This window comes from Pholis gunnellus, assembly GCF_910591455.1.
Source record: "Pholis gunnellus genome assembly, chromosome: 12".
NCBI lineage: Eukaryota > Metazoa > Chordata > Actinopteri > Perciformes > Pholidae > Pholis > Pholis gunnellus.
Genome location: NC_136539.1, coordinates 24,456,044 through 24,477,372, shown reverse-complemented (window position 1 = coordinate 24,477,372; position 21,329 = coordinate 24,456,044). Strand labels below are relative to the sequence as shown.

At 49.5% G+C, this 21,329-nt stretch overlaps 1 protein-coding gene across 1 annotated transcript in view; it reads left to right on the top strand.

The window, feature by feature from the left end:
* ttn.2 (titin, tandem duplicate 2) overlaps nt 1-21,329 on the top strand; it is a 202,061-nt gene that overhangs the window by 116,983 nt on the left and 63,749 nt on the right. Inside the window, exons 130-177 of the mRNA XM_079170044.1 lie at nt 346-633; nt 739-890; nt 985-1,132; nt 1,244-1,543; nt 1,971-2,258; nt 2,344-2,640; nt 2,841-3,027; nt 3,111-3,226; nt 3,316-3,615; nt 3,699-3,998; nt 4,083-4,188; nt 4,478-4,674; nt 4,758-5,063; nt 5,159-5,312; nt 5,555-5,679; nt 5,767-5,885; nt 5,980-6,160; nt 6,254-6,556; nt 6,648-7,106; nt 7,196-7,498; nt 8,027-8,183; nt 8,301-8,443; nt 8,688-8,806; nt 8,941-9,118; nt 9,252-9,536; nt 9,660-9,953; nt 10,091-10,390; nt 10,529-10,837; nt 10,927-11,129; nt 11,231-11,545; nt 12,154-12,268; nt 12,434-12,742; nt 12,844-13,025; nt 13,249-13,378; nt 13,472-13,623; nt 14,554-14,701; nt 14,803-15,023; nt 15,586-15,682; nt 15,831-16,127; nt 16,794-17,093; nt 17,182-17,496; nt 17,700-17,923; nt 18,380-18,530; nt 18,636-18,917; nt 19,012-19,314; nt 19,947-20,252; nt 20,360-20,641; nt 20,841-21,028. Of these exons, the coding sequence (XP_079026170.1) occupies nt 346-633; nt 739-890; nt 985-1,132; nt 1,244-1,543; nt 1,971-2,258; nt 2,344-2,640; nt 2,841-3,027; nt 3,111-3,226; nt 3,316-3,615; nt 3,699-3,998; nt 4,083-4,188; nt 4,478-4,674; nt 4,758-5,063; nt 5,159-5,312; nt 5,555-5,679; nt 5,767-5,885; nt 5,980-6,160; nt 6,254-6,556; nt 6,648-7,106; nt 7,196-7,498; nt 8,027-8,183; nt 8,301-8,443; nt 8,688-8,806; nt 8,941-9,118; nt 9,252-9,536; nt 9,660-9,953; nt 10,091-10,390; nt 10,529-10,837; nt 10,927-11,129; nt 11,231-11,545; nt 12,154-12,268; nt 12,434-12,742; nt 12,844-13,025; nt 13,249-13,378; nt 13,472-13,623; nt 14,554-14,701; nt 14,803-15,023; nt 15,586-15,682; nt 15,831-16,127; nt 16,794-17,093; nt 17,182-17,496; nt 17,700-17,923; nt 18,380-18,530; nt 18,636-18,917; nt 19,012-19,314; nt 19,947-20,252; nt 20,360-20,641; nt 20,841-21,028 (10,934 nt within the window). The remainder of the gene's footprint in view (nt 1-345; nt 634-738; nt 891-984; nt 1,133-1,243; nt 1,544-1,970; nt 2,259-2,343; nt 2,641-2,840; nt 3,028-3,110; nt 3,227-3,315; nt 3,616-3,698; nt 3,999-4,082; nt 4,189-4,477; nt 4,675-4,757; nt 5,064-5,158; nt 5,313-5,554; nt 5,680-5,766; nt 5,886-5,979; nt 6,161-6,253; nt 6,557-6,647; nt 7,107-7,195; nt 7,499-8,026; nt 8,184-8,300; nt 8,444-8,687; nt 8,807-8,940; nt 9,119-9,251; nt 9,537-9,659; nt 9,954-10,090; nt 10,391-10,528; nt 10,838-10,926; nt 11,130-11,230; nt 11,546-12,153; nt 12,269-12,433; nt 12,743-12,843; nt 13,026-13,248; nt 13,379-13,471; nt 13,624-14,553; nt 14,702-14,802; nt 15,024-15,585; nt 15,683-15,830; nt 16,128-16,793; nt 17,094-17,181; nt 17,497-17,699; nt 17,924-18,379; nt 18,531-18,635; nt 18,918-19,011; nt 19,315-19,946; nt 20,253-20,359; nt 20,642-20,840; nt 21,029-21,329) is intronic.

Genomic DNA, 21,329 nt, shown 5'->3' with positions numbered 1-21,329 from the left:
GTCAATTTTCATCATTTTCAGACGTTGTACTTTAACGAACTCCTCCCACAGAATTAATGCGATCAACTTCAAAGTTGGTTAGGATGATCTAAAGATATTAATGATGAAAAGTTACTGAAGCTACTGCTTTACAGTTACATCTCTGCAGCTTCTTCATAGTACAATTTCTGCAGTTGCTTTACAGTAAAGGCCCTTCGCTCTCTAATAGGCAGTGAAGGGGGAAGGAAGTGGATTCTTAAATATGAATCATAAAACAGGTTGAACGTGTCAAAGATCATACATTTATAGAAAAAGCACATTTCAACGTTTCTGTTCCCATCATGCCTCTCTCTCTTTCCTCTTCAGTCGGTCCTTCCTTCGACCTGAGTGCTTTCAAAGACGGCCTGGAGGTGATCGTCCCTCATCCTCTCACCATCAGAGTCCCCATCACCGGATACCCGACCCCCGTCGCCAAGTGGACCTTCGGAGAGAAGGAGCTGACCACTGCGGACGAACGCGTCAGCCTGACCACCAAGTCCACGTTCGTGGAGCTGACCGTCATGCCGAGCGTCCGCCCAGACAAAGGCACCTACACCCTGCAGCTGGAGAACGACGTCACATCCGTCTCCGGAGACATCGAAGTCAACGTCATCGGTACGCCATTAAAAATCTGATTTCCTTTCAGTGCTAACAGCAAAAATCTGCTTCTATTTTTCGTTTACATTTTTGTATAATTTTATATCTGTTTGTCTCCTCCAGCGGCGCCCAGCGCTCCGAAGGACTTCAAGGTCCTGGAGGTGACCCGGCAGCACGTTCACCTGAGCTGGGAGGCTCCAGAGCACGACGGAGGAAGTCCTCTGACCGGCTACCAGGTGGAGAAACGGGACCTGTCTCGCAAGACCTGGGTCAAGGTACGACTTTAACCTCAGACAGTATGGAGTAGGAACTCTTTAACTAGATGTCTGACGATGATTTTAATCTCTACCTCTCTGTCCTCTCGTGCAGGTGACCACAGGTATCCAGGATCTGGAGTACACAGTCACCGATGTGGTTGAAGGAAAGGAGTATCTGTTCAGAGTCACCGCCTGCAACAAGTGTGGTCCCGGAGAGCCGGCGTACATCGACGAGCCCGTCAACGTCTCCTCTCCTGCCAGTGAGTCAGACCTAGAGATGAAATTGTCCCAAGTTAGGAAATATCGTCTTAAAAGGGCTAAATAGTCATGTTATAAGAGTTTTCTTACGCTTCCGTCTTGTTTCCCTCCAGCCATCCCCGACCCTCCGGAGAACCTGAGGTGGAGAGACAAGTCGGCCAGCGGCATCTTCCTGACCTGGGAGCCGCCGAAGTACGACGGTGGCACCGGCATCCGCGGCTACAACGTGGAGCGCTGCCAGAGAGGAACCGACAAGTGGGAGCCCTGCGGGGACACGGTGCCGGAGCTGAAGTGCCAGGTGACGGGTCTGACCGAGGGCCAGTGGTATGCCTACAGAGTCCGAGCCCTGAACCGACTCGGAGCCAGTCGGCCCTGCAAGGCCACCGACGAGATCCAGGCCGTTGATCCCAAAGGTACCCAGAGCTTTTCACTTTGCTCCACAAAATGTACGATTAATCCTGATCATTAAAGTGTAATTAAAGCCTCATCTGAAGGATGCTTTTCAAAATATATTCCACATTACTATTCAGTTTAGGAGCTCTGTAGAAGCACAAAACTGGCACAGAATTCCTAAAATGTACCTCCAGATTCATGGCTCCAAGCAGAATTAAGAACAAGATAATGAAACAAAACTTCACGAGGGGGAGTTCTGTTCCCACACTGTTGACTTCACAAAGTGGCATGCTGGGAAATACACACTGGTGTTGTGGAAAGATACTGCATTCATGTTTTTGTAGTAATAAGTGTTGTTACAATTGTTACATTTTCCCCAATCTTCCTGTTGATCATCCTCTAAACTGCAAACGTCCGACTGACCCCTTGTCTTAACCGTCCATGCAGAGCCTCCAGAGATCCTGCTGGACGCCAAGCTCCTGGCCGGTCTGACCGCCAAGGCTGGCAGCAAGATCGAGCTCCCCGCCGAGGTGATGGGTAAACCCGAGCCCCGAGTGAAATGGACCAAGGCCGACCTGGTCCTTAAACCAGAAGACAGGGTGTCCATCGACACCAAGAAGGGACACTCCACCGTCACCATCGCCAAGACCCAGAGAGACGACAGCTCCACCTACATCATAGAGGCCACCAACAGCAGCGGCCGCGCCACCGCCACCGTCGACGTCAACATCCTCGGTAAGACCAGTAGACAACGGAGGAAAGGAACTAGAAGAGTTCTTTGTTAGTTTCTGGTTGATTAAATGAAACTTTCCTCACACAGATAAACCCGGCCCTCCGGCTGCCTTCGACATCTCTGAGATCACCAACGAGACCTGCTTCCTGGCCTGGAACCCTCCGCGTGACGACGGCGGCTCCAGAGTCACCAACTACATCGTTGAGCGCCGAACTACAGAGAGCGAGATCTGGCACCGGCTGTCCTCCACCGTTAAACTGACCACCTACAAAGCTGTGGGCCTGGTCAAGTTCAAGGAGTACATCTTCAGAGTCTTCGCTGAGAACCAGTTTGGTGTTGGTCCACCAGCTGAGCACCTACCCATCATCGCCAGATACCCCTTCGGTAGGTCATAGAACTGAGGTTTAGCATATTAAGTTGTACTTTTTCTTTGTCTTCTAGGCTTTGGTCCAATTTGCTTTTTCTTTAATGGCTCAGTCCAGGTTCAGGTGGAATGGTTCTTTGTTGGTCAGGTATAATATTTTTGGACCAGTGCACCTTAAGGTCACCTGGGACTCACCTCACCCGTCCCTTCTTGTCCTCAGACACTCCTGGAGCTCCTTACAAGCTGGAGGCTTCGGACATCGCCAAGGACTCTGTGACCCTGGCCTGGTACGAGCCCGATGAGGACGGAGGAAGCCCCATCACCGGATACTGGGTGGAGAGATATGAACCTGAACATAACAAGTGGATCAGATGCAACAAGCTGCCCATCAAAGACACCAACTACAGGTGAGCCTACCTGCTGTCTCGAATGAGTTTTTGCTCCCTTGTTGTATTCCAGTGTGCTGATGTGAAGTGTTTTTCCTCTGCAGAGTCAAAGGTCTTCCCACCAGGAAGAAGTACAAGTTCAGAGTCCTGGCTGAGAATCTTGCTGGAACTGGAAAACCCAGCAAGGAGACAGACCAAATCCTCATCAAAGATCCCATCGGTACAACATTTAGCTTCACTAATTTAGTTGTGTTTGAGTCTCTACATTGCTTCCAAGCATTTAAAACCATCATGTTGTAACTCCTCCAGATCCTCCATGGCCTCCCGGTAAACCCACGGTGAAGGACGTGGCCAAGACGTCCTGCTTCCTGATGTGGACCAAACCGGAGCACGACGGCGGAGCAAAGATCGACAGCTATGTCATCGAGATGCTGAAGAGCGGTACCACGGACTGGATCCGCACGGCGGAGAACGTCAATAACCTGGAGCACTTCCTGAAGGGCCTGATGGAGAAGCAGGAGTACTCGTTCAGGGTGCGGGCCGTCAACGTGGCCGGAGAGAGCGAACCCAGCGAGCCCAGCGACCCGGTGCTCTGCAAAGAGAGACTCAGTAAGAATAGAATGACGCTCTAGAACACCATGTAAATCTCTTGAGAGCCGACATTAAAGAATCTTTTGTCTCCATCTCCTCAGACCCTCCGATGGCTCCTCGCTTCCTGAATGTCGTCGGCATCAGCAGGAGCAGCGCCGACTTGAAGTGGACGCTGCCCGAGCGTGACGGAGGCTCGCCCATCACTAACTACGTGGTGGAGAAGCGCGATGCCAGGCGTAAAGGCTGGCAGGTCGTCGACACCACGGTCAAGGAGCTGACGTACACCGTGACGCCGCTCAACGAAGGATCGCTCTACGTCTTCCGCGTCGCTGCCGAGAACGCTGTTGGCGTTGGACCGTTCTGCGAGCTGCAGGACTCTGTGCTGGCCAAAGACTCTTTCTGTAAGTTGGAGAGCAGTTTAAGTCGTGGAGAGCAAGTCTTTTAATCAGGAGGGCAAAGATAATAAGATGTTGCTTTCGTTACAGCTGCTCCTGGGCCACCGTACGCCCTCGCTGTCACCGCTGTGACCAAGAGATACGTGGACCTGCAGTGGGAGGAGCCTAAAAACGACGGTGGCAGACCCGTGCTCAAGTATGTTTTTCTATCGTTCGTCTTTATCTTCATTGGTAGGAGATTCAAAGTTTATTAAAAATGCTTCGTACTGATGTTGCTGTTTTTTAGTTATCTCCCAGTTGTGAGTCTCGTAGTCTCAAGATGTTTCTATGTATTTTAGCCAAATATCAGAGAAATGCCAGATACAAAGTACCAGATAGCTCTTTAAGACATCATGTCCGAGTATTTTTTTAACCACTTTACTTCTGCATGCTCCTGCGGTTACAGTAAAAAGGTGTGTTTACCTTTCGGTGACTCCGCCCTCCAGGTATTCCATCGAGAAGATGGAGAAGCTTGGAACTCGCTGGGTGAAATGTGGGAAGACTTCGGGTCCGGACTGTAAGTACCGAGTGACAGACGTCATCGAGGGGACTGAGGTTCAGTTCCAGGTTAGCGCCGAGAACGAAGCCGGCGTCGGCCACCCGAGCGAACCCACCGAGATCCTCACTATCGAGGATCCAACAGGTTAGTCCAGTAATGATGAATGGCTCCTTCAGAAAATGTCATGGAAAAAGAGTCTTAAATCTTCGCGTCTTGTCCCCTTCCAGGCGTCCCATCGCCGCCCGTCGAGCTGCACGTGACCGGAGCCAGCCGCGACTTCCTGTCCATCGCCTGGAAGCCGCCGCAGAGGGATGGCGGCTGCAACATCACCGGCTACCACATTGAGATGTGCGCAGCCGGGACAGAGAAGTGGATGAGGGTCAACTCCCGTCCGGTGAAGGAGCTGAAGTACCGCGTGGAGGAAGGCTTGGTCCCCGAGAAGGAGTACATCCTGAGAGTGAGGGCCATCAACTCTGTGGGAGTCAGCGAGCCCTCCGACATTTCCGAGAACGTCTTCGCCAAAGAGTCCGACTGTAAGAGCGTCCGCTGGGCTTTACCGTGTCACGTTTCCTCCGCAGAGGTTTCGGTAAATCGTTGAATTAGCAAACAAGTATGTTTTTGTTTCCAGGTAACCCGACGCTGGACTTCCAGACTCTGGACCTCGTTGTTGTGGAAACAGAGAAGCTGCACATCCCGGTTCCCTTCAGAGCCGTGCCGTCGCCCAGGATCACCTGGCACAAAGACGGCAAGGAGCTGAAGGCCGACGAACGCCTCGGCTTCAGGTCAGCGTGACGTTCACTTGCTTTCAGATTTCAATAAGCAACTAATCTGCAGAATATTCTGGTTTATAAAGTGTTTATATTTAATAATGTCCATCACAGTTTCCCAGAATTCAAAGTGACGCCTTCAAATGTTCTGTCCCATATATTCAGTTTATTATATTGGAGATGCTAACGGACGTTTGGTGTCTAGTTTTCTGTCAGCGTGAGCAGCAGTGGCTGACGGGATTGTTTGTGTCCAACAGGAAGGAGTATATTTCCTGTCACCTGGAGATCGACAGCTGCCTTCACGCTGATGCTGGACAGTACAAAGTGACACTGGAGAACAAACTGGGAGCTGCCAGCGCTGCCATCAACGTCAAAGTCATCGGTACTCAATCACACACGTCTTGTTTTTTCGTGATCACGTAGACATCGGTCTCAGGATCACTGGATTAACTTGTCTCTCTGTCTTCAGGGCTTCCTGGTCCATGTAAGGAAATCCTGGCCTCTGAGATCACAAAGAGCTCCTGTAAAGTGTCCTGGGATCCTCCAGACTACGACGGCGGCAGTCCGATCATCCACTACGTCATGCAGGTCCGAGACGGTCCTTTGATTCCTGAGCTGCGATGACGTATTTAAAACATCAGGGCCTGAAAGAGTTACACTGATGTTTCTTTTGTTTGTGCAGCGGCGTGAGGCCGGCAGGAGGACGTACGTCAACATGATGTCCGGAGAGAACAAGGTGAGCTGGAACGTCAAAGACCTCATCCCCAAAGGAGAGTACTACTTCAGAGTCCAGGCCGTCAACAAGATCGGAGGAGGAGAGTTCGTCGAGCTCCGTAACCCGGTCATCGCCGAGGACCAGAAACGTAAGAGAGAAATGAGATGTATCCAAGGGCCACTCTAGTCAAACCTCTCTGTGTCCAAGAGAAATGTAACTGAAGTCTTGTCTCTCGTCCCAGACATTCCCGACCCGCCGGTGGACGTGGAAACCCACAACCCCACATCCAGCACCGTCACCCTGACCTGGAAGCCTCCCATGTACGACGGTGGCTCCAAGATCATGGGCTACGTCCTGGAGAAGCAGCAGAAGGGCGAGGACAAGTGGGAGAGGTGCAACGACTTCCTGGTGCCCGTCCTGTCCTACACCGTCAGAAGGCTGACGGAGGGCAAGAGCTACTCCTTCAGAGTCAAAGCTGAAAACGCAGCCGGGGTCAGCGAGCCGTCACGCGTCACGCCGTTCATCAAGATCTCGGACGCCATCAGTAAGGACGCCGTCATCCTCTGACGAGCTCAGATCAGTTTTACATCTTTGTTTTTGGTTAATTTGATTTGTAATTTTCTATTCTCGCTCAGATCCTCCGAAGGTCTCCCTGAGCGGCAGTCTGCAGTCCGGTCTCAGCGTGAAGCGAGGCTGCGAGATCTGTCTGGACGCCAACATCTCCGGCTCGCCGTACCCTCAGATCACCTGGTACTGGAACGACCAGGTGATCCGGCCCGAGGCGCTCCGCAAGAGACCCGAGAAACCCCTGAAGAAGAAGGTGGAGAAGAAGGAAGAGGAGGTGAAGAAAGAGGTGAAGGAAGGAGAGGTGAAGAAGGAAGGAGAAGAGAAGAAGGAGGAGGAGCCAGCCGAGCCAGAGGTGGAGGAGACCGACTACCCAACGATAAACGAACGTCTGGCCATCGACAATCGCAACAGGGGCATGTCCTCCATCGCCATCAAGGACTCGCTCCGCGTCGACCACGGCGTCTACATGGTGAAGGTGGAGAACGACCACGGCATCGCCTCGGCAACCTGCGAGGTCAATGTGCTCGGTGAGAATTGTCTTGAATATTTTTTGGTAAATCACTGTGATGTGTTTTAGACATTCCAAAAATAAAAACATGGTTTCGTCCGTCCACAGACACTCCCGGGCCTCCGTTGAACTTCACGTTCGAGGAGGTGAGGAAGAACTCTGTGATCTGTAAGTGGAGTCCTCCTCTGGACGACGGCGGCAGCGAGATCCTCAACTACACTCTGGAGAAGAAGGACAACTCCAAGCTGGAGTTCGGTTGGAGCTGCGTCACCTCCACGCTGAGAGGATGCCGCTACCTGGTGCCCAAACTCATCGAGAAGAAGGAGTACATCTTCAGGGTCGTGGCCGAGAACAAGTTTGGCGCCGGTCCACACTGCGTCTCCAAACCTCTCGTCGCCAAGAATCCCTTCGGTTTGTTGTTATTTATTATTACTGCTGTTCACGCGATGAGAAGCTATTTTAAATAGTCGACTCAGACGACCGTTCGGCCAAATGTCTTTATATACATCTGTGATTTACTTTGGATTTAGTCACATTCCTTTTGAATATATTGAAGTTGTAAGTTAAATATTTACTTTTTAACAAACTATATTATCAGATATAAGAGCTTTTTCCATATATTCTTAAATGTTTAAATGAGTTATACTTCTTTTTGTTGGCTGGCGGTAACAATCACTCCCTACAAACCTTTACACTTCTGATAATTCAGAGACTTTAAGATCTATAGTTTGATGTTTTCTGACCACAAGTTATATAAATAATTGAAATAATCACGAAATGAAATTAAAGTTATGCAAACAGTAGTAGTAATTTGTTCTTGTGTTAAAAGTCCAAAGAATATTTGTTACATGGCAAAAACAAAAAAGTAAAGATTTCACATGAAAGAATAAACATCGGTCTCACATACTTATTTTTCCGCCATCCCTTCGTCCTCCTCAGAACCTCCCGAGGCTCCTGAGAAGCCGGAGATCGATGACATTACGGCTCACAGCATGCTGGTCACCTGGAACGAGCCCAACGACAACGGCAGCCCGATCTTGGGATACTGGGTGGAGCGCCGCGAGATCAACAGCTCACACTGGGCGCGTGTGAACAGGTGAGGAAACACAGTGACGAAGAAAGACGTGTGAAGAAATACCAAAACACATTGATACCATTTTACCCACATCTCTCTGCTGGCTTTCTGAATGTTCCCTTCTGTCCTGGTCTTCAGGAACATGGTCTCCAGCACTGAGCTGAATGTTGAAGGTCTGCTGGAGGGCATGACTTACATCTTTAGGGTGGCGGCTGAGAACCAGGCCGGCCCCGGAAAGTTCAGTGGCCCCTCCGATCCCAAGACGGCCCAGTCGCCGATCCGTACGTAAACTGTTCTAAACCTTGTGTTCAGCACGAATATCTGTCAAAGTGGAGGAAAATATACTGTATAGGCATTGTCCTAACTGGTCGTCTCCATGTGGTCTTACTTTTGTCTGAATTACACATTTATAAATTGTTGTCCAAACAGCTAATCAGAAAAACTGAAGCATCATAAGAATCATAAACAGGATACATTTGTACATGGAATTATAGTCAGTTTGTGGGTTTATTTCTGACACTGTAGTACCTCCTGGACCTCCAATTGCCAGAGTGGTGGGGACTACCGAAAACTCCATCGACGTGGAGTGGGACCCACCAGCAGACAACGGTGGAGGAGAGATCCTGGGATACCACGTTGATAAGGTCAGATCATCCCGTCTTTGTTTTCAGCTTCCTGCCTCGTTGCAGCAGCATGTTCATATATATATATAATCAGACCTTAGACTGTCTTGATTTCAGTTTAGACTAATGTGTCTCTGTTCTGTGGTGTTCTTCAGGTCATGGCCGGTACCAAGGACTGGTCCAGGTCTACAGAGCGTCCCTGGAAGACCAGGGCCTTCACCGTCTACGGAGTCCGTGAGGGAGCCAAGTACCTCGTCAGAGTCATCGGCTGCAACTCTGCCGGAGAAGGAACACCAGGATTCACCGAGTCTGTGTTCGTCAGGAATCCTGCAGGTGAGCCCAAAGAAAAGAAGACGGAGCAAAAAATACAGCGACTGCAAATTTAATTCGATCAATTGTTGTCTCATTCAGTGATGATGTAAATATCATATTCTTGTTTTGTTCTTTCCTTGCTTTCCCTCCACAGAGATGCCGCTGATTGAAATGGACCTGTTGTTCAAGAACGGCGTGGTCATCAGAGCCGGAGAGCACCTCCTCTTACCTGCTACAGTCACGGGTAAACCCTACCCGTCCATCACCTGGACCAAGGACGACGCCAAACCTGACAAAGACCGCGTGGAGATCCTCACTGAGGGAAACGACAGCATTGTTTCAATCAAGAACATTCAGAGGAAGGACTGCGGCAAATACCTTATCTCTGCTTGCAACCCTAGCGGCATCAAGGCTGCTTGGGCCAGAGTGGACGTCATGGGTGAGTGAAGGTCCAGGAAGGACCAGTGCAGGGCTCGATGATACAACTTAACAGTTAACTTGCAATTAATTGATGCTGTGAAATGAAAATGGACTGAGATGGTTAATATTGTTGTATCTTCAGATGTCCCCGGACCCGTCACGGACCTGAAGCCCGTTGTGGTCACTCGCAAGATGATCTTCCTGAACTGGGATGACCCGGATGATGATGGAGGCAGCGACCTGACCGGCTTCATAGTGGAGCGAAGAGACGCCAAGATGCACACGTGGAGGCAGCCCGTTGAAACCATCTCGTCCAAGTGTGAATGCGACGGCATCGTGGAGGGTCAGGAGTACATGTTCCGCGTCATCGCCAAGAACAAGTACGGACTGGGCCCGCCAGTAGAGCTGGGACTCCTCAAGGCTGTTGACCCACAGGGTGAGTCCGAAAATCACTTTTTTGATTGAGAAATGAATCCCTAAATGTCTCTTTAATGAGCAGATCAAGACTTCAGCTGTCTTGGTTGAACAGGGGATTTGTACTTAAAACTAATCGTTGCTTTGTTGGTCCTGCAGGTCCACCGTCATACCCAGAGAAGTTCCACTACACCGAGCGCACCAAGAACTCCATCACACTGACCTGGAAGCCTCCTCGTAACGACGGCGGCAGCCCCGTCATCGGCTACTTTGTTGAGAAGAAGAGGCAGGACAAGCAGGCCTTCGAGCCCTGCAACACAGAGATCTGCCCCGACATGACCATGACTGTGGAGGGTCTGGAAGAGGACTGGATGTATGAATTCAGGATCAAGTGTGCCAACCTAATCGGAGAGAGCGAGCCATCCATCGCGTTGACTGTGGTCATCCAAGATGACGAAGGTGAGGTTGAATGTTTGGAATTGACTTAAAATCCGCACTTTTATGTTCTAAAAAGGTGATCAAGGCAGATTTTTCTTGAGATGTATTAGGATGGAACCATTAGGGATGCTAATGGTTATTTGTTTTGGTCCTTCTCAGTGTCTCCTGAGGTCCACATGCTGAAACACTTCAAGGGTGACTGCATTACTGTGAAGAAGGGTGAGCCCATTGAGATCCCCGCTGATATCCTGGGTCTCCCCATCCCAAAGATCGAGTGGACCAAGGACGACGTGGTGATCGACAAGTCCACCGAGACTCTGCTGTTGGAGACGGAGGTGACCGGAAGGATGAACGCAAAGACCACTCTGACCATCCCAGCAGCCAACAGGAGGGACCAGGGCAGCTTCACAGTGTCCGCCTCCAACAACATGGGTTCGGCAAAGCACACCACCTCCGTCATGGTGCTGGGTGAGTTGAAACATGTCAGCGACTCAATCAGAGGCAGAAAAGACACGTTGTGTTTGTTATGTACTAACTTTATCTTGTACTCCTCTCAGACCGACCACTTCCACCCAGGAATGTGTCGGTGTCCAACATCAGGGCGCAGTCTTGCTCTCTTCGCTGGGACGCGCCGCTGGATAACGGTGGCAGCGAGCTGACCAACTACATTGTTGAGAAGATGGATGTGGTGGAAGAGGGACAGGAAGCTGAGCCCCAGTGGGAGGTGGTCACCAACAGCATCGTCGAGAAAAGATACGGGGTATGTCCTAATAATAATAGTAATGTATAATAACGGGGTTGTCACAGGATTTTAAAGCCCTGTTTTTACTCTAATGGGAACACCAACTTCCTTTCCTGCAGGTGTGGAACCTGGAGACCAACAAGTCCTACCTGTTCCGGGTCAAAGCCGAGAATCGCTACGGTAAATCTGACCCTTGCGCAACAGAGGAAGTCTTGATCGTCGACCCATTCGGCCTTCCTGGCCCACCGGAGAAACCAACCATCGCAGAGTACTCCAAGACCTCCATGACCCTGACCTGGGAGCCTCCCAGAGACAACGGCGGCTCTATGATTATCTGCTACTGGCTGGAGAAGAGGGAGAAAGGCTCTGACTACTGGGCCAAAGTCAACAAGACACCAGTCACCAAGAGGGGCATGAAAGGCTGGGAGTACCAGGTGAGCAGCCGGGGCTTTGTTTGTATCATTGAATGTAAATTATTGCCTCTGTGTTTGCAGCTCTACACTGGTGTAGGATCTGCATTTTAACTTAACTTTTGTCTACCTGCTACATACCAAAACAGAACTTCAGGTTAAACCCACACAAACTTGTGGACCTTTAAGACGGCTTGTAACGGACTTTTAGGAAGGTCTATCATGAGATTTAAGAATAACTTTTACAGGAAATTGAAATGGTCTGTCAGAGTCCTTTTTAAGATCTTACTTACAGCTTTGGGATGGTTCGTCCAGGCCTTTGTGTAGGCCCTTTGGGCCCCTGTATAGAAGTCCATTGCAAACCTTTTAAAAAGGTCTATTACAGACCTTTAGAAAATTCCATTGCAGACCTTAAAAATGGTCTGTCAAAGGCCTTAAGGAGGATCCTTCACAGACCTTCAGGACGGTCTGTCATAGACCATTAGGAGGATCCTTCACAGACCTTCAGGACGGTCTGTCATAGACCATTAGGAGGATCCTTCACAGACCTTCAGGACGGTCTGTCACAGTCCTTTGAATAGACCTCCTAGCACAGGGGTCTGTTGAATCCACTCATCTTTCTGTTTTTCCAGGTGACTCGTCTGATCGAAGGAACTGAGTATGAGTTCAGGGTTGCTGCCAGTAATTCTGCGGGAACTGGACCGTTCAGCGGACCGTCCGACTCTGCCTTTGCTGTCGATCCACTAAGTGAGTAAAAAAAAAGGCCTCTTTTTAAAGCATTGGATAATAAATAAATCCTAAATATCAAAACACATCTTTAACGGACCGGTCCCTCTGTGTTTTGAAAGATGATGAATTAGGTTTTTCCCAAATTGGATGCTATTATTTACAAACTGCTGCTCCCCTCTCCAGCTCCTCCGAGCATGCCCGCTGCTCCTGTGGTGGTCGATAAGACGAAGCACAGTGTGACGCTGGCCTGGAAAGCACCGGAGAGGGATGGAGGAAGCCCCATCAAGGGCTACATCATCCAGATCCAGGATGAGGGCTCATCAGGGTGGGTGAGCGTCAACGACAAAGACTCCCTGAACCCCACCACGGAGTTCACTATGCCCAGCCTCCGCGAGCTGAAACGCTACCGCTTCAGGATCATCGCCGTCAACGACATCGGCGAGTCTGACCCGAGCCCCCGCACCGGCGAGGTTCTGGTTGAGGACGTCCAGCGTACGTCCCACTTTAAAGTTACAAACAATGACTGTACGAAGTGTTTCTTTATGTCTCTCTGTCCTTCACTGATGTTTCCGCCGATGTTTCCTTCTCGACAGTACCTCCTTCTATCTCCATCGACGTATTGGTCGAAGACCTGGTGTGCATCCGTGCCGGAGATCCGATCAGGATCCCCGCCACCATCAAGGGCCGCCCTGTTCCCAAGGTTACCTGGGACTTTGAAGGCAAAGCCAAGTCGCACAAGAAGAACAAGCTGCACACGCTGCCTGTGGACTCCGAGGTGAGACCAGCGACGCGAGGATTTGACGTTAATCATTCGACTTCTTTCTTGTATTTTGGTATTTACCGGAAAAAAAATAAAAACTAATATGAAGAAAGAACTTGAAATTCTGTTACAATATTTCTGTTTTTGACTTGTAATTGTACATTTTATAGAACACTGTCTGCTGTAAAGGTGAGTTTTATAGATTTTAGTCTGATTTTCTAAATGTTTGTGTGTTCAGGTTGAGTCCACAGACACCACGTCTATCGTGACCGTCCCCGTCAGTCTGAGGAGCCACTCCGGACGCTACACCATCACCGCCAAGAACAAGTCCGGACAGAAGCACGTCAACGTCAGAGTCGTCGTCCTCGGTATGTCTTGTTGTTTGTGTACAGCATGTTGGAGCGGCTGTGTTCTGTCTGGTTCTCGGGTCTCTTGACTGTGATTTTGTCACCGTTTGTCAGACGTCCCCGGACCTCCGAAGGAGCTGAGGGTCACCGACGTCACCCGGTCGACCATGAGGGTGATCTGGAAACTCCCCGACAGCGACGGAGGAGAGAGAATCAAGAGCTACTTTATAGAGAAGAAGTGTGTCACTGACAAAGCCTGGACAAAGGTGAACACCGCTCACTCCAATTTATGCATTTGACTGTATTTTAGGTCGGGTCAGTTTCATTTCTACCGGTTCTTTTTTATATTTACAGCCGCGTCTACTCTTTAGTTTAGTTTCAAAGAAAACATAACGATCAGCTGGCCGGCTTTGGAGCCCGGCCAGCTGTTAGCTGATGGACCTGCTCACATTTAAATTAGTTTGAAGATGTTTTCACATTAAAATAAAATAGATATTAAAGATGAATTATGAGCTGTTTTGCTTTACGTTTTCAGTTTAATTTAATTAAATTGAAATAAAAATATAAAATTCAATATTGTTTCTGTAAATAACCACTATAGATGACTATAACAAAGTTAAAAGTATAACATTTAGAATGTTTGACAGTTTACACTGACTTCAGGTCAATTATAGTTCTTAGAAAGAAAATCAGCATCGGCAGGTTTGACTTCAGGAAACTGAAAAATTACAATTGCTGAATTTCTCATTTTTGTATTTGGGTCCTGTTCCACATTTGTGATTAGCTTAGCTTAGCACAACTGCTAGCCCAGCTTCATCAAAAACTGAAAAAACAAGATGATCCCACTCAAACATTAGTGTTAAAGGTATTTATATATTTATATAGTTGGATCAGGGTCTTAATCTCTTAGCGGTGCTGCTCTGACTGAAACGTGATTCATAAATCAGCAACGTTCATCAGGGCGGCAACATGAGCCTCCTGAAGCTTTACAGATAAACATTCTACAGAAGTCATTATCTCCTCATCTGCAGTAATAACAAACTGTTATTACGCATCATTTCATAGATGGAATCATTCTTTTCTGAGCTGTAGTCAGAATGGACACAGCTTGTGAAAACTCTTTAACTTATTCAGTTCAACGTACATTCTGCTGTTTCACGGTTGGTTGACTGATCGATTGGTTGATTTGTTATCAGGTGAATGCAGCCTGTGCCAGCCAGGCCTACGTGGTGCCGGGTCTGCTGGAGGGTCAGGAGTACCTGTTCAGGATCCGAGCTGAGAACAGACTTGGATTCGGCCCGTTCACCACCACCACCGACCCCATCCGGGCCAGAGACCCCATCTGTGAGGACAGACCTGCACAAACTGCCCGAAACCCTCACTGCAAATGTTCCAATGCTAATCCTCTTCTTCTTCTTCTTCTTCTTCTTCTTCTCTTCCCCCAGACCCTCCCGACCCCCCCACCAAGGTCATGGTCAACCTGGTGACGAAGAACACCGTCACTCTGAGCTGGGAGCCTCCCAAAAACAACGGCGGCTCTCCGGTGAAGCATTACATCATCGAGCGCTTGAGCTGGGACACCAGCGGCAAGGAGAAGGAGACCTGGAAGCAGTGCAACAAGAGGGAGGTGGAGGAGCTCAGCTTCGTGGTGGAGGACCTGAAGGAGGTCGGTCTATATCCATTCATGCTCAATGATTTCCTTCCAGACAGTTTAACTTTATTTCTGTAAAGATGAACTTGATGATCAGAGAATGTGATGTTAACTGAATCTGAAGCTGTTTTTATAGAGTAACTTCCACAAGTTAACGCACTCTATGAGTTAATACATCACATATAGGACCCTGGTCACATTCTCTAGTGTTCATTAGAATAAAAGTTATTTATAATCCAGTAATCATGTCTAGTAACACCAACCTTCACCCCCACGTTGCTCCGTCTGTTCACGGCCTCATGAGTGCAGTTTGTTCACCAGCTAACATCTGTCACTACAGCTGTTTAAATGAGACAACATCTGTAAATAGATGACCAATTGTTGCATCAAGGAAAACAGAATGGGCCCAAAGTAGAACCAATGAAAGCAGTTGAGCCCTAAAGCTGAGATTCCGCTCTTCTGATTTAGATATAATGAGCTGCGGTGTCTATTAACGTTGAATATTACCTAATTCAGTGAATCTCTGAGAGGAAGATGAAGAGACCATGTTGACTGTTGTTGTCGTTGGAACTTTCAGGGAGGAGAATACGAGTTCAGAGTGAAAGCCGTGAACGAAGCTGGACCCAGCCGACCCTCCGCCACCGCCGGACCGCTGGTCATCAAGGATCAGACATGTGAGTGACAGCCAATCACAGGCTTCTTATTCAGCTACAAATGTGCACTGTTGTTGGACCGCTGTGGACAGAACGTATTGACTTTGAGGTTTTCAGGATTGTAGCGTTCTGCAGGCCACTTTTTCTCAAAGTGTCCATGTTTCTGCAGGCGCTCCCACCATCGTGCTGCGTGACGCCATGGAGGGCGAGGAGGACTGCGACGTCAGCATCGTGGCGAAAGTGAGCGGCTGTCCGTTCCCAACGCTCACCTGGCAGAAGGCCGCCGTGGCCAAACCTGAGGAGAAGGCCGCCGTCCGGTACGACCAGCACATCAGCAAACTGGTGACCCAGGACAAGTGCACGCTGCTGATCCAACAGGCCAGCCGGCACGACAGCGCCCTCTACAGCCTGACGGCCACCAACAGCCTGGGCACCGCCACCAAGGTCATCAAGCTCGCCGTGCTCGGTGAGAGAAACACGGAGCTTAACGCTCAACATGCTTCATTATCGCTGGGAAAGTGGTTTGTTTTAAGCGTTACTTCTTGAGCCGAGACGGAGCATATCGTTAGCTAACGCTGTAATGTTGGCTGCCTGCCGTCGATCCAAAGGTGCATTATTCTGAAACCCAAGTGGTCTGAAAAATGGCCTTCGGAACAATAAGGTTGCTTAACCGTCGGTTGGGGAATCAGAACAATGGGAAGTCCCCTTCATTCTTTGGGGTTACATGTTGCGAAAGAATATTCTTCACGGTAGAACATTTCATCGTGGAGTGTCGGCTAACGTTAGCATCTCTATCCTCCTGCTAACATTACCTGAGACAGAGTTACATCAGGTAGTCCTCATCCCGAAGGACCGTTCTCTCGTACAGTTAGCTTCATTAGCTAGCTAGCTACAGCTGATAAAAACAGCTGTTTTCGACTACTTCAGTCTGACAGCAAGGTTCCATTTTTCCAAATATTACAATGAATTTAAAGATAAATCTGCCACCGTTTTTACTGCAAGCTGTAATGGTAATAACAGAGAGTTATTATTTACAAATTGAGATTTGATTTGAATTGATCGTGGTTGAAGTGGTTTATCTTGTAAACAAATATACTCGGATCTTTTAAAAACATGTGACCCTCCCCTGCAGGACCACCCAGCGCCCCCGTCGGACCGCTCAAGTTCACCGAGGTGTTCGCGGAGAGGATCGGCCTGGCCTGGAACCCTCCCAAAGACGACGGCGGATCCAAGATCACCAACTACGTGGTTGAGAAGCGCGAGGAGAACAGGAAGTCCTGGGTCCACGTCTCCAATGACCCCAAGGGGTGCGCCTACGTGGTGACCCGGCTCACGGAGAACCACGAGTATGAGTTCAGAGTCATGGCCCAGAACAAGTTGGGAGTCGGGCCCCCGCTGGTCAGCGAGCCGGAGAAGGCCAGAAACCTCTTCAGTGAGTTCAGATCAGTCCACCTGTCCCTTAAACACTGAAATGTCTCCATTAACTGATGTACTGATGATTGGTATCCGTCCTCTTGCAGCCGTCCCCGGTCAGTGTGACAAGCCGACGGTGACGGACGTCTGTGTGGAGTCAATGACCGCCAACTGGGACGAGCCCAAGTACGACGGCGGCTCCTCCATCACCGGGTACTTTGTGGAGAAGAAGGACACCACCGCCAAGCGCTGGGTCCGCGTCAACCGCAACCCAATCCGAGCTGTGCCTCTAGGCAACAACTGGGACGTCGCCGGCCTGCAGGCGGGCGCCACGTACCAGTTCAGGGTCATCGCCGCCAACGCCGCCGGCTGCGGTCTGCCCAGCGTGCCCTCTGACCCCGTCCTCTGCAGAGACCCCATCAGTAAGAACGCTGCTCACTGCTTTAGAGGACGTGACAGTCAGTGGATCAGTCACAATGAAAGATTTTAACTGAACTTATTGAACTTTAAACTCATTAGAGACGTTTGTTGATTCTGGAAAATTATTCAAAAGTAAGAAAAAGGATCAAAACTCATGTAAGTGAAGTTTGTTTTTGATAATACGAGTGTATGTGTGCATCTGCAGAGCCTCCCGGGCCGCCCACTCCGAAGGTGACGGACTGGACGAGGTCCACCGTGGATCTGGAGTGGATCCCCCCCACTGTGGACGGAGGGTCGAAGGTCACGGGCTACATCGCCGAGTTCAAGGAGGTGAACAAAGAGGAGGAGGAGAAGAAGGCTCAGAGGAGGCTGCTGCTGAGCGGCGACGAGGAGGAGAAGGAGCCAGAGAGCGAGGAGGCCTGGCAGAAGGTCAGTGAGGTCACAAACGTCTGATCCACGTGTGTGATCGGACTCACCTTGGATCTCTGTTTAACACCTACAGAATTCATGACAAGTCATGGTTTGGAGCCAATCAGGGTCCAGTATGAAACTTACACTTGGTGCGATGTGGAACAATATTTATTGAGTCTTCATTTTCCAATGAGGGAGAAAGAGATTTGATCCTTCTTGAAATGATGTCATTTATTATTGTTATATATCACAAATACTAAGACCTACCTCTTATCTGTAGTCTACAAAGACAGCAGACATCTTATGTTCCCACTGAGGTTTATGAATCTGACAAAGTCAACATGTGAGCATTGAGAGAGAGAAAAATAAAGAATCATTTGTTTTACCTGCTCTTCTGAGTCCAGGAGCCTCGAGGGTTTTTACTGTCCCGTTGTAGGGATTGAGGGATCTGATTTTCCTCTCGTCTCTCTGCAGGCGAAGGACACCGAGATCAGAGGAACCAAGTTCGTGGTGGCCGGTCTGAAGGAAGGCGGTCTGTACCGCTTCAGAGTCCGAGCCGTGAACGCGGCCGGAGTCGGAGAACCGGGACTCGTTTCTGAGCTGATCGAGGTCAAAGACAGAACAAGTGAGGATCTGATCCGCCTGATACTGAACTGTGAACTCTGTCGAATGTTTCTGGTGATAAAACATGTTTTATTAAATAAAAATCGTCACCTTCCCTCCGTTCCAGTTGCTCCTGAGATGGACCTGGACGCCTCGGTGAAGGAGAAGATCGTGGTCCACGCCGGCGGCACCATCCGCATCATCGCCTACGTGTCTGGTAAACCTGCCCCCCAGATCTCCTGGTGCCGGGACGACGCCGAGGTGCCCAAAGAGGCTGTGGTGGAGACGACGGGGATCTCAAACTCACTGGTCATCAAGAACTGCAGACGCCAACACCAGGGCATCTACACGCTGAGCGCCAAGAACGAGGGAGGAGAGAGGAAGAAGGCCGTCATCGTGGAGGTCCTGGGTGAGTCCGGTTTATCAGAAATGTTGATGTGTTTATGATGAGTCAGCTGAAGGAGGGTAACAAAATGCCTGACACTCATGTCCGCTCCCTCCAGACGTCCCGGGACCGGTCGGCCTTCCCTTCGCCGGCGAGAATCTGACCAACGACTCTTGCAAGCTGACCTGGTACTCCCCCGAGGACGACGGTGGCTCGGCCATCACCAACTACATCATCGAGAAGAGAGTGTCGGACCGCATGGGCTGGACCTCGGTGTCCTACACGGTGACGAGGAACAACGCCGTGGTGCAGGGACTCCTCGACGGCAAGGGCTACTTCTTCAGGATCGCGGCCGAGAACATCATCGGCATGGGACCGTTCATCGAGACCGACAAGATGGTTCTCATCAAGGACCCCATCTGTAAGTCTGACACTAAACAACCTGAAACATCTGAATATCAGGAGCTGGTGGGCAGTAATAAAAAACTCAAAGGATCAACCTCATCTCAGCTGTGGATGACCCGATCAATAAGGAAATACTCTTGATTTAGAGCCCAGAATCACCACATTATCTCCAGCGATCTGAACTTTGAGGAGCCGTTGAAGCTGTACGTTTGGCCTCTTCATAAGAAAACGACTGATTTCAGTTATTTTCTTGTAGATTTATGACTTAAATCTCCCCCGGCTCCGTAGTAAAGACCTGTGAACATGTCTGTGCAACATTTAGAAGTTTTTCTAAAATACTCATTTGAGTCGTTTGAGATGAAACTTCCAAAAGTAAATCTTTAATATTTTTTGTTTAAAAACTATATTCTCTAGTTTGTGTCTATTTTCCTTTAAATTAATGCATTTTGATCTAAATATCAGTTACTTTCTGGACATTTATTTAAAACTATGGGACCCGTAAAAAGAAAGAACGTAATGTCAATTTTGACATAATTACCAACATAGTTAAAAATGTCCGACTCGAACCTAAAGTACAGACTTTAGACTAAAGCAGAAAGTAGTTACTACTATGTCCTTTAATACGTCTCACATGTTTGTGTTCTCCAGCCGTCCCGGAGCGTCCAGAGGACCTGTTCATCACCGGCGTTACCAAGGACTCCCTCTCGGTTTCCTGGAGAGCGCCAAAGTACGATGGCGGCGCCGAGGTGACGGAGTACGTCCTCGAGAGCCGCATGGTCGGCCGGGACAGCTTCACGCGAGTAGGCGGAGACACCAAGCTGATGGACAAGAAGTACACGCTGACGGGGCTGAAGGACGGCTCGAGCCACGAGTTCAGAGTCTCTGCCGTCAACCAGGTGGGACGGGGAAAACCATCCTTCGCCACCAAACCGGTCCAGTGCAAGGACGAGCTTGGTGAGTGACGCCACAACATCTTATTATTTGATGAAAAACTCAAGATGCTGCGATACTGAAAATATAGGCCATAACAAACCTTAACATTTCAATGTGTCCCCCTTCAGAACCCCCCACCCTGGACCTGGACTTCAGGGACAAGATGATGGTGAAGGTCGGAGACATGTGCACGCTGTCGGGACGCTACAGCGGCAAACCGGCCCCGGCTGTCGCCTGGACGAAGAACGACGAGGAGCTGAAAGCAGACGACGAGATCGCCCTGCACAGCACCGCACGCCACCTCAGCCTCAGCATCAGCAAGGCCAAGAGGGAACACAGCGGACGCTACTGCGTCAACGTGGAGAACGCCGCCGGAACTCGCACAGGAATCTGCACCATCACCGTGGTCGGTGAGTCGCTGCTTGAAGCATGTAGAGATAGAAAGAACAGGATTATCAGAGTCTAACATTGCAGGGAAAGAAAGAACTGGACCCAGTAACAAGATGCAGACTAGAAATGAAGATAGTCAGGAAACACAGAGCTCTGAGCTGGTTGGCATGTTCATACCCACATGAATGACTCACCTGTATGAATCCTTCCTCCTGTCAGACCGTCCTCAGCCTCCGCAGGGCCCTGTGGTGTTCAACGAGGTCTACAGGAACTACATGGTGATCTCCTGGAACCCTCCTCTGGATGACGGAGGCTGCGCCGTCTCCAACTACATCATCGAGAAGAGAGACACCAACAGAGACCTCTGGATGCCCGTCACCTCGTCCTGCACCAGGACCACCTGCAAGGTGGGAGGATCGTTGCTGAAGTGCTCGAAGGAAAAGATTTAACAAAGTTTGAACTAATTAAACGACCAACAAGAAAAGACACACAGCTGATATCTGTCACCAAAACCTGAGTCATGAAGTCTAATATACATGCTGTGTTTAATCAGTCAAAGTACAACGATAACATATACAGATACACATATACACCAACACAAAGACCTTTCCTACAACCTCGAGGTACGATCGACCAATTACGTTAAACAGAAGATCAGCGAGGAAATGACAATTAAGACAAAAACTAATTCTTTCTCGTCACAGCTGT